Source organism: Otolemur garnettii, unplaced genomic scaffold (genome assembly GCF_000181295.1).
Source record: "Otolemur garnettii isolate 467f Iridium unplaced genomic scaffold, OtoGar3 scaffold00198, whole genome shotgun sequence".
NCBI classification, from domain to species: domain Eukaryota; kingdom Metazoa; phylum Chordata; class Mammalia; order Primates; family Galagidae; genus Otolemur; species Otolemur garnettii.
Window position 1 is genome coordinate 15,111 of NW_003852593.1, and position 12,069 is coordinate 27,179.

At 43.6% G+C, this 12,069-nt stretch overlaps 1 protein-coding gene across 4 annotated transcripts in view; it reads left to right on the top strand.

The window, feature by feature from the left end:
* The first annotated feature begins 1,603 nt into the window (after positions 1-1,603).
* Positions 1,604-12,069, top strand: part of PIGG (phosphatidylinositol glycan anchor biosynthesis class G) — a 39,124-nt gene continuing 28,658 nt past the window's right edge. For 2 of the 4 annotated variants that reach the window (XR_001161765.2, XM_023507685.1), the window contains exons 1-5: positions 1,663-1,827; positions 2,661-2,866; positions 9,155-9,364; positions 10,612-10,800; positions 11,813-11,954. Coding sequence is in view for 3 of the 4 variants with exons in the window: in XM_023507685.1 (XP_023363453.1) it covers positions 1,674-1,827; positions 2,661-2,866; positions 9,155-9,364; positions 10,612-10,800; positions 11,813-11,954 (901 nt within the window). In the remaining variant the exon portion in view is untranslated. Of the gene's footprint in view, positions 1,828-2,660; positions 2,867-9,154; positions 9,365-10,611; positions 10,801-11,812; positions 11,955-12,069 lie in introns of all 4 variants that reach the window. The other 2 variants (XM_023507684.1, XM_003801105.3) reach the window with 2 other exon arrangements.

A 12,069-nucleotide genomic window follows, 5' to 3' on the forward strand; every position in this document is an offset into this window, starting at 1 on the left:
GCATGGACTCCCAGTGGGACATGGATGGGAAATGCTCTTGACAAAATAGGGAGCTTCCCTTTTCTAGATAATGTTTTCTGGGTTTAGAAATCCATTGCCAAAAGTGAATCATTTCCTTTCTGTAACTGAAGACAGAAAACAGTCTGCAAGATGGAAACTGAAAAGCTAAGCTGAAGCAGTACAGCTGACCTCATCTGGTCAGCTCACATTATTTTCCACCACCACCCCATTCCACTGTCATTGGCCACTTAAGGTTTCACTATGATTGTGAGGATGTTTACCTCAGTAAGCTCTGAGGAGTTTACAAACACAATACATGAAAGGGCAGCACTTGACCAGCAGAGATCTCATAGACCACCAACGCTTGTACAAAAGGTCTTTATTGGTGAGGGAGGGATGCTGCAGACCAGCACGAAGGAGGAGGGAGGAGAGAAAATAAAAGAGAAGAGAAAAGAGGCGAGCAAAGAGGAGAGAGAGAGAAGAGGAAGAGGAGAAAAGGAGGAGGGACTAAAACAAAAGTGCACCCTTGTATAGGTTCAGCTAGGGGAAGTCTCAGAATAGTGAGGGGATGGTAGAATAGCCAATAAGGAGTTACTGCTCTGGCAGGAAGAGCTGTTAGGGGTAGGCCATAAGTTTGAAATTTTCAGGGGGTAATGGGGACAGGGAGATGAGGCAGGTTTTACAATTGGGAGATAAGGAGATGTTTAGCGGATAACTCCCTGTTAAAAGGAGCTGTAACTTTAAGAGTGAGACAACTAGTCTTGGTCTGTTTGAAAGCAGGAAGGGGCTTTCAGGGGAAGGGACTTTTCTGGGGCAATTACCTGACAATACATGTCATGATAAAGATTACTTTGATGATAATTTTTTTCTGATGATTCTCTTAGATATTTCATTAAAATGAAAATCATGGTCCTGTTGTTTAAACATTTTGCATTATTAAAGCAAAGACTGCTTTGATGTTACTCCCTATCAGATAGTTAAAAATGTCTAGGTCTGTTTCCTTGTATTTCATTATAAAAGTTATTAGAATTGTAACTGAGGAAGCACAGAATTGAGAGCTGTTCTTGCGCTATTCTCCAGAATTGCTGGCCTTGTGACAGATACAGTTTGGTGGACCTATACCCATCTCTGCATATTGGCTGAGAGAGAACCTCTTCAACCAGTAACAAAACGTTCAGGAGAAAGCTGTCCATGTAGTGAGTGACAGCGTTGCAGAAGATTTGGTCCCAAGTGTTTCCTCCTTCTGCTGCCCTCAGCTGTCCGCACGTTCTCTGGGTTGATCCAGCAAGCTGCCAGATGAGAGGGTTTCAATAGGAACAGCTGCTGACCAGACCCTAGGCACTACCCAAGGTAAAACAGGCAATCTCTAGCTTTCCCTGGATTTCTGCCCTAGACGCCCATAAATATGTACAATCGCAACGTGTCAACTATAATAAAAAGTTAAAAATACCCTGACCAGCGGGTGGTCGGCCTGGGGGACTGACTTCCCAGGAAGCAGGTCCCACAAGGCCTGTAACTCTGGGCTGGCGTATTTCCGGCGCGCCTGCGGAAGTGACGTACGGATGAAGGCGACGCGCTACAGTCCGGCCTGTGTGCTCTCGCCGGAAGTGGCTGCTACCGAGGCAGATTTGGAGTTTGTCAGGTCCCGGTACGCCGGCCTGGAGTTGTGCACCATGCGGCTGGGCTCCGGGACCTTCGCTGCGTGCTGCGTGGTGATCGAGGTGCTCGGGATCGCAGTCTTCCTTCGGGGATTCTTCCCAGTTCCCGTTCGTTCCTCTGCCGGGGCGGAACACCGAACAGAGCCCCCAGCACCCGAACCCTCGGCGGGTACGGACCCCTTCCAGGGCGCCTCTGCTCCCGGGTCCCACTTACCACAAAGGACGCGTTTTCCGAGCGTCAGCGGTCCCGGGTGGTCTCTTACGTTGTGCCCCGCCCCTCAAACGTGTCCTGCGTTTTTCTCTGTATCTTCCAACTTTGTGACAACACCACTACCGGTTCCCCGCCTCGACCTTCCTTCCCGATCACGCGATCCCACCCCTCTCTAGCTCTACTCACCTGTGATTCTGCCTCCTCTTTTCTGAGCAGCCTTTAGGGTCACTCTCTGTTCCGGGCACCCCCTTTGCCAAATAGGACGCGACAGATAAGATAACCTGCTAATCTCCTCGCGTTTTCTTCTGTGAGATTTCTCCAAGACTTTCCCCCGCCAAATGACTATGGCCTTTCTGCATTAGCCTTCTCGTTAGCTCTCACCTACCTGCCCAGTAACACACCATGTAAAGTTACTGCTCTGGACCAAATGGACACAATACCAGCCACTGACCACATAAACAGTGTAAACTCTGGCTCACTTTCTACCTGCAGCACAGTGTTTTAGGTCAATGTCCTACCCATCTCAGTACCATTATGTAGGGACTTCTCTGTCCCAGTACTCCTCACCATGCTGAGGGCAGTTCACTACTTTATACAGAGTCTCCCTAAGATTACCTAACATTAACACCGCCCTCTCCCCAGTACTGCTTACCAATAACAGGCCTCCTTTGGGGTTGGAATAGGTAGATAGGGCAGAATGTGTGCTACAGAAGTAGGCACAAACTACATTATAAAGTTGCTTGAAGACTAAGTTTAAAATTCAATTTCCTGTTTTATTTTCAAATACTTAGGATCCAGTTCTAACTGGACCAAGCTTCCGCCGCCTCTCTTCAGTAAAGTTGTTATTGTTCTGATAGATGCCTTGAGAGATGATTTTTTGTTTGGGTCAAAGGGTGTGAAATTTATGCCCTACACAACTTATCTTGTGGAAAAAGGAGCATCTCACAGTTTTGTGGCTGAAGCAAAGCCACCTACAGTTACTATGCCTCGAATCAAGGTAAGTTTGCCTTATTATTTTATGAATCATGGTTTGGCTCTTTTTGACGGTTTAGAGGGATCCTCTGTAATCTTAAGAGTCCTGATTTTAACTAAGTGCTATCAGACTGGCTAGGACAATAAAATACTGAAGGAGCCTCACAGGTTTGAACTGACACCAAAAGTAGAGTTCCTCCTTCCTGAGTTTATAAAGGATTTAAAGCTAGATTGTTTACACCAGCCTAACTCAAGAGATATGCTTGTGGGTCACCTGCTTTCTTCTTTAATCATCAGTGAGCCAGGGCTCGGGGCCTGTGGCTCAAGCGGCTAAGGCGCCAGCCACATACACCTAAGGTGGTGGGTTCGAATCTAGCCCGGACCCGCCAAACAACAATAATGGCTGCAACCAAAAAATGGCCGGGCGTTGTGGCTGGCGCCTGTGGTCCCAGCTACTTGGGAGGCTGAGGCAGGAGACTCGCTTGAGCCCAGGAGTTGGAGGTTGCTGTGAGCAGTGAAGCCATGGCACTCTACCCAGGCGCTCAGCTTGAGGCTCTGTCTCAAAAAAAAAAAAAAATCATCAGTGAGCCAGTTACAATCCTGGAAAGAGGCCTTAGTGCAGTGATTTTCAACTAGTATGCCAACAGTGAGAGGATCTTAGATATGCTGCAAAAATGTTATAGATCATTAATTAAATTATTTTTCAAAAGAAGTTCAAAGCACAGGAAGTGGTTTTTGCACTTTTTTTTTTTTTTGCAGTTTTTGGCTGGGGCTGGGTTTGAACCCACCACCTCTGGTATATGGGGCCGGTACCCTACTTCTTTAAGCCATAGGCGCTGCCCTGCTCTTTTTTTTTTTTTAATCAACATAATTTATCTCAGTTTAAGTGTGCCATAAGACAAAAAAGATTGAAAAACACTGCCTTAGTGTTATCAAGTTCAGTTTCTTGACTTTACAAATAAGGAAACAAACTCAAATCAGTTAAATGACTTGTCTAAAACTATGGCATAGCACATAGTGATCAAATCATCATGATCTGGCTGAGACAGTTTTCATCATTGCTGTATTTAACCTTTAGCTATTCAGCCTAGTGAGCATGGCTTTGAAGTGCTTTACCCAGGAACCATGGATAAAGAAAAAAGCAAAGTTTTATTGATTGCCTCAATAACTATTTATTAAGCAAGTACTGTGTGCTGTTATTTTAATGGCTATACAGTTGGGGAAAAATTGTATCTCTGCCTTCATGGAGCTCTTAATCTTGAATGAGATGCATAGACATTAAAATAAATGAGCATACAAATAAATGTGCAATTATAAAGTGTCCTTAGCACATGAGGGAACAGAACATGGTGTGATGCTCAGTGCAGGGTGAGAGAGTTCAGTTTAGATTAGGGGGACAGAAAAGCTTGAGGAAATTACATTGAAGCTGAGACTGGAAGTTTCAGTAAAAGGGTGGGGACAGAAAGGAGTAGAAGAGTTTAAAAGTTTGTATGTAGATATATTGCATATGAAGATGGCATAAAAGTCTCTGACTGAGCCTTACATGTATGGCTAAAGATGTGACTTACACTTTACTCTTTTGTAAGAAGGATCCACTTACTGAATTAAGGCTTTGGGCAACATTTGTAAGTGCTCAGTAAATGTTCCCTGGATGAAGAGAGCAATCCAGGATTGGAGGAATGCCAATGGCATATTGTTCACTGGATTTTTCTTGGAGGTTCTTACTTTCTCTGCCACTTTTGGATGTGGTATGTCCTTCATGCAGCCCCCTTTACTGAGCTCCACACAATGCTCTAGATGAGAGAAATTCAGTGAAGAGTAAGACAGCAATGTCCTCATATAGCTTACTTTTTTTCTAATTGGAGGGGCAGAAAATGTGTAAGTAAATGAATCAATAGTCCAAATTGCCTCAGAGAAGAATAAATGCTTTGGAAGGGATTAAGGAGAGGAATGTGGTACAGAGTGGCACGGAGTCACGGAGGGCATCTTGCCTCACAGTGCTCAGCAACAGCCTATTGAGAGTTGCTCCTGAAACTTGTGCTAGGAAAGCTCTAAGAAAGGCATCCAGGACTCTGTTTGTCAGGAACACAGATTTCTTTATCTGCTTCATCAGATGTCTGGAAGAAGCCCTTTTCTCCTTTATTCTGTTAAGAAAAATGTTACTAAGGCTCTGGGCAGATATGAGAAAAATGTATAAGGGAGTGTGTAGGCTCTGGGTTCTATTTAGCTCAGCATGTTAGCAGTGTGGTTCTTAGGGCCACCTACCTCCAGCCTATATTTCATTTCACCTTTGCTCCACCCCCAAAACAGTGTTTGATTTTCAGTCCTTCCCTTGGATTAGGGCTATATATCTCTGGATTTGGTGGGACTGTGTAGTGTTGTCTAAGGAACTAATCAGAAAAGGGACTTAGTTAATCTTCTGATGTGGACACTTGTCACTGCACACGGGACTGGATGTCTCTCAGCTGGCATCCTCAGTGTGCTTTCACTCACTCATACCCTACAGCAGTTTTGTTTTAAATTTGTACAATTATAGAATGCCTTTTTTTGTTTTTCTTTACTTTTAAAGTGAAAGCAAGTTTTATTTAGAAAGTATAAAAAGTGTACTCCACAGAGAGAGTAGATGCTGGTACTCCCTGCAGAGGAGAGCCAGCCTGAATGCCTTTTTTTCCTTCCAGGACTTTATAGTCATAGTAATAGCTGACAGTTATTGACAGCTCCCTTAGATTGGACAGTGAGCTACAACCCATTTGATTCCTCGGGTGAGTAGATACCAGATAGTCCCTGCCCTTTTTAAAAATATCAGTGGGAGCCTAATCTAGTGTGAGAAGGGAACTGCCTTGTAAAAGCCACAAAAGATGAACAGATTCAACTACCAGAAAACAGAAACCTTTTTTACAAAGTCAACTAACAATAAACCAAAAAAATTATTTGCAGTTTACATGACAAGAAAAAGTTAATTTTATGTATGTAAAGATGTTTAGATTAAGGACATACAACCCATTGGAAACTGGGCCAAGTATGTAAAGAAATCCAAAAAGGAAGACATTGAAATGGCTAGTAAACATGTGCAAAGATTCTTAACTTTGCTAGTAATCAGACGAAGAAAAACTGGAAACAGTCCATAGGCCAGTTTGGGTTTGTGATGTAAAAATTTAAAGATTGCTAACATCTACTTCTCATAGCAATTAGGTGAATACGTTCTGGTAATACTGCAGATATGAATGTATGTCATCTGAGCCATGTCTCCGCTGCCATCACCATAGTCCAGCCTGCTGTGGTATCTAGCCTAGACTCCGGAAGTCTCCTGACACCCTGGTTTTATCTTGACACAAATCAGAGCGTGCCACTCTGCTTCCTACAACCCTTAAGTGGCTTTTCCTCTGCCTGGCTTGCACACGGAATACCTCAACCTTGACCTCAAGGCTGTGTGTGATCCTGCTGATTCCTGTATCCTCATTGGAGTTACTTTCTCTCTGCCTGTGTCTTTCACCTTCGAAAATTACAACTGAGCTCCTCAAGTTTGCTGTTCTTTTCTGCCTGCGTACTTTATAATTGGCAGTGTTCTCCCCTGGAAAACCTCACCTCAAATTTTCATCCTTCAAGTCTCAGTGCAAATGGCATTTCCACAGGTATCTCTTTAAAGTAAATGTCCAAGACTGGATTGGTAGCTCACACCTGTAATCCCAGCACTCTGGGAGACCAAGGCAGGTGGATTGCTTGACTTCAGGAGTTTAAGACCAGCCTGAGCAAGAGTGAGACCCCATCTCTACTAAAAATAGACAAACTAGTCAGGTGTTGTCACAGACACCTGTAGTCCCAGCTACTTGGGAGGCTGAGGCAGGAGGATCACTTGAGCTCAGGAGTTTGAGGCTGCTGTGAGCTATAATACCACTGCACTCTACTCATGGCACAGGGTGACGCAGCCCTCTTTGGTCTTTATTATTTAAAAAAAATAATAAAGTAAATGTCCATTACAGTGGTAGTAGTTAAATACGTTATTATCCATCTACACACTGGAATACTTGTAGCTCTTTAAAAATGGAGAAAGTAGTTGTATGTTTCCTGGGGAAAGAAGTTAATGATACGTTGTTAATGGAGGGGAAAAAGCAAGTTGTAGAATGATTTGTATAGTTTGCTACCATTTTGGTGGGAAAAAAGTGAACTTTTTTTTTTTTTTTGAGACGTCTGATTTTGTCACCCTTGATAGAGTGCTGTGGCATCACACCTCACAGCAATCTCAAACTCCTGGCCTCAAGTGATTCTCTTTCCTCAGCCTCCCAAGTAGCTAGGAGTACAGGTGCCTGCCACAATGCCTGGCTATTTTCTTTACAGTTGTCATCCTTGTTTACCTGGCCCAGACTGGGCTCGAACCCACCAGCCTCTGTGCATGTGGCTGGTGCCGTAACCACTGTGCTACAGGCGCTAAGCCTAAACCATCTGTATATATACAGAAAGGAGTCCAGAAGGTAACTCACCAAAAGTAGCCAGTTGCCTTTAAGGAGTAGAATTTTGGGCAGAGGGAGGGACACATTTTTTAAAATAATTTTATTGAGATACAATTTTTATATGTACACATTTTAGTGTATGCTGTAGGTTTAACAAATGTGTATGTCCCAGCAGCCCCTACCTCAACTCTATTTTAATCTTCCACCCCAGGAATGGTGGTAGCTGTTGCTGTTATTTTGTTTCTGGTTTCTTTATATGGTGCCTTGCCTAAACTAATTGTGTAGAATCTGTCTCCCTCAGAGTGTGGAGCAACTGATACTGCTACTTAGGTTTTTATTTTTTTGTTTTTTGTTTTGTTAATTTTTACCCATCTTCCTGAGGGCTGCCCTTAGCTCAGCACAGCTCAGTGGTCAGCCAGAGTTTGAGCTTAGTACATTATGCAGTAGGGTATCTGCCCTCTGTTGAGGGATATCTCTGGGTTGGGACTCATGCGAAAAGACTCAAAGGCTGTTCAGTCTGTTTTCAAGCATGCCCTGACTCAATTTGTGTTCCTAAGTAGGGCTTTCTACTTAGCCAGGAGTGGGTAACTGGAGCCCTCTTTGGTCTCTCTTGAGTGTGTCTTCTAAAACCTAGGAATATGTAGGAGCTTACAAAAGTTGACTTTAACTGTCTTATTCCTCAGATCCCCTTTTGAAATTTCAGCCTCATCTCTTGCTTGCTTCACCCATCATGGAAGACTCCATGGAAGGCACTTGAGATGTTAGTTTTCTGTTGTGTTTTCACAACCTTCCCGGGTGTGGTAGGGCTTTTCCCTGGAGTCCACGTCAGGTCAGGACCCCCATGGCTGCTGCGTCATGGAACTGGGATGGGGAGGAGAACACCACAGGCATAATACTTGCTGTTCTTACTGAGATGTAGTAGCTTTTTTTGAATAAGCACTTTTCAACTTATTGCATAACTTTGGTGATCTGCAAAAGTTCAGAAATGATTGATTTTGACAGTTTCAAACAGTTCTATTATTGCTCTTGTGGGAGAGGATTGGCTAAACTCACTTGGGCATTTCAGAAGACTGGTTAATTCACATTTGCATTTATTTGATGTTAAAGACGTTTGGCGAAATTGGTATAGCTGTTAGTGTTTATCTAGAGTCCTACTATTTTTGGCACATAGACCCCTGGATGCCAGTGATGTGGGTGGCAAGTCACAGAGGTCCATTACCCTGAGCCTCCTAGGTTCCATGTTAAAGTCAGGGAGATTGTTAGCAAATATAGATTCCCCCCAAATATAATGCAGCCTAGAGGTTGGGCTCAAGAGAATTCCTGAGATTCCATTCTTAGGGACTGCATTCCTCCAGATTCTTCACTCAGAGGTCGACATTAGACTTGCTAGATTGTTAGACTTTGGAGTTTGTTACAGTTAATGGAGTTTGCTTGTCACATGGGGCAGATCTGAATCTTAAGTAGGAACCTACCAGGGTTTGAACACCAAATTCATGTTTTCACCACACTTCGCCATGTGCTTCAGTTCTGTTATTAATCTGTAGCTTATTTGACTGCTGCTGTTGTCTGGCTGTCCCTAGCCACCTTCTTCATCTTCTCATGAAGATGAAGCTGAAAGGATTGTTCTGAGCCATGAATGTTCTCTAATTAAGTCTTGATTGAGTTGGCTTTTTTTTATTTTTTTGGCCAGAATCTGTGTAGCTTTTCCTCCTCTACCCTAATTGCTGTCCTCGTGTTTAGTCAGCCTCCAGTATCGGGGCTGCCCTAGTTTCAAGCTCGCTTGTCACAGTAACATGATCTCCAGCATCCTCTTGCCTTGTGCTCTTGGATTCCAAGATCTGACCCTTGAATGTTTCTCACTGCAGGCATTGACTACCGGGAGCCTCCCTGGCTTTGTTGATGTCGTCAGGAACCTCAACTCTCCCACACTACTGGAAGACAATGTGATAAGACAGGCAAAAGCAGCTGGGAAAAGAATGATCTTTTATGGAGATGAAACATGGGTTAAATTATTCCCAAAGCATTTTGTGGAATATGATGGAACAACCTCATTTTTTGTGTCTGATTACACAGAGGTCAGTTTTTAAAATAAGAGAATTCTGTCATACTAGATAGAACCTGGCACCACCATTACATAGTGAGAGGCAGTATTATTTTGTAGGCAGCTTTCATTAATTTATTATGAGTCGAAGGGAGAGATAATCTACTTATATGATTGGATACAACCCACACATAAGCTCCCTGATGCAGATGTGAACAAAGTTTTATGGGGCCCAAAGCATAGGACATCCAAGCATCCTTTGAAGGTACAAAGCACTAGGATGGGTGGAGCTGTTTGGGCTAAGTTTGAGGATAAGTGGAGACAAGTGGGCAAGATGGGGCACCAGAGCCATAGGCTCTACGGCTGGCCTGGGATCCTTGAAGCTATTTGGTTCCACCCTGAGGGCAGGCAATGAACTGAGAAGAGCCCAAGGGGGCTTACCCTTACTTTTCTAACAAGAAGAGAGTGAGGTTGAACCCACATTTTAGAAAACTGACTCTGGAGCAGAGGCAGGAACACAGCAGTGTGTCTGTGCTTGGCACTGGAGCGGGCAGCCTCACTACTTGCTAGGTCCAACGCAGCATGTACAACCTGCTTCCCTGCAGTGGTTCCCTGTTCTGCGGTTCGCCTATATGTGGCTTTACTCAGAAACACTACTTTTGGTTGTAGATTTTCCGATGAGAGGAAGGTAGTCTAGCTGAGGGGTCCGGGGTAAACAGGCTAATGTCTATGTCTAGCGCTGCTCAACAGCTAATCTCTCCACGATTTGTTTATTTCAGAAATAAATGTGAGCAATGAGGGCAGAGTCTCTTTTCCTCTGAGAACAGACTTCTTGTAGGACGCATGTAGATGCCCTCAGCGTCACATCCTCCTGGTTACTCTGAGCCTCGGTACCGCCCTGTCTTTAGTCAACTGCCATTTGCCCTCAGTTTCTTCATGACAACTTTGGATCTGTTAACTTGCTCACTTGCTCACAGTTATGCCCAGCAGTGACCCCACAGAAAAAATTTTGTCAGAACAACTGATTTCAATTCTCTGTATAGTATGTTTGATCCTGCCCTAAAGTTATATAAAATAATATTAGTAAAAGTTTAATGCTAATGTTCATTTGTCTATTTTTAATGGCATGATATTTAGTCTTTCTACTCTCACAAGTCCTATTACCTAAATTTTCCTAGATTTTAAATTCCCTAGATTTTAAAATAACTTGCTGTTCTTTGGGGAGTAAAGATCAAGGGAAAATTAGGTGAACTGTTTATGTGTACCTTTTCCCCTTTAAAGGTGGATAATAATGTCACAAGGCATTTGGATAAAGTGTTAAAAAGAGAAGATTGGGACATGTTAATCCTCCACTACCTAGGGCTGGACCACATTGGCCACATTTCCGGGCCTAGCAGCCCCCTGATTGGGCACAAGCTCAGCGAGATGGACAACATCCTGATGAAGATTCACACCTCACTGCTGTCACAGGTGAGGCTCACTGTCGTGCTATGTGTGGCAATGGACTTTCACATGGATCCCTCCTAGAAAAAAATACAACTACCCAGGTGAACTCAGGTGACTTCTGTGAATGTCATGTCCACTATCACATGTCTACCAGCAACAGCCTCCAGGCCACATTCAGCACAGTTTCAGTCTTCTCAGCAACAGGGCGGAGACTATTGTTATCTCCCCCCACTTATTTGTTCATTTAACCACTTTTTTCTGCATTGCTGTTTCTGTTTGGACATTTGGGTATGTCAGTGAAACAGTCAACAATCATTTGTGAGCTTAGATTCTAGCTAAGAGAGACAAATAAGAAATATAATAAGTAATTGGTGCCAGGAGCTCTCAGGACAGAAGGATGGAATGGCACTCCTGTTCTAGGGAGAGGCAGTAGCTCATACAGAGATGCCATCCACAAGGAGTTGACTTGAAGGGAGGGATAGCAGACACATGTCTAGGCTATCCATTGCAGCAGGAGACACAGGGTCAGGTGAAGCCTGGTTGACACATCAAGAGCAGCAAAGGCTGAGTGGGTGGAGCTTTTGCAGGCAGAGGCGGCTGGCAGGCACACCCCACACAGGTCAGAGCTCTCCACATGCTTTGTGTCCTAGTGTCACAACGATCTTATGAAATAGATTCTGTTAGTATCTTGGTCTGACAGATGTGCAAACTGAGTGAAGTGTAAAGGCCAGTGTGTCCAGGGCCTCACTGCTTGCAAGTGGCAAAGATGAACCAAATTCAGATCCTCTGCCATCAGAGGCCATAGTGCAGCCCTGCTGTGTCCTGTGAGTTCTGTATAATTCTGTTTTATTTATTACATTATTTGGCTTTTACCCTTTGATCTAGCTATAAATTCATAGAAAAAGAATATCTAGTTCATTGAGAAGGAACTGCTGTTTATTAAGTAAAGCTAAAATCTAAAGTTGTTTTCTTAACTAGATCATGCATTCTCTTTAGTCAGAATGCAGTTGAAAAATATTTCTCCTTTGCTTTGCAGGAGAGAGAGGGTCTTTCACCCAGTTTGCTGGTTCTTTGTGGAGATCATGGCATGTCTGATACAGGGAGTCATGGCGCTTCTTCCACAGGAGAAGTGAACACACCTCTGATTTTAATCAGTTCTGCATTTGAAAGGAAACCTGGTGAGAATTCAGAAATATTTAAGATTTTGAAACTGTTATATCCGTTATCTGTGGTCTGGTTTTAATTTTTAAAAAACATTTTTGGCTCGGCGCCTGTGGCTCAAGTGGCTAAGGC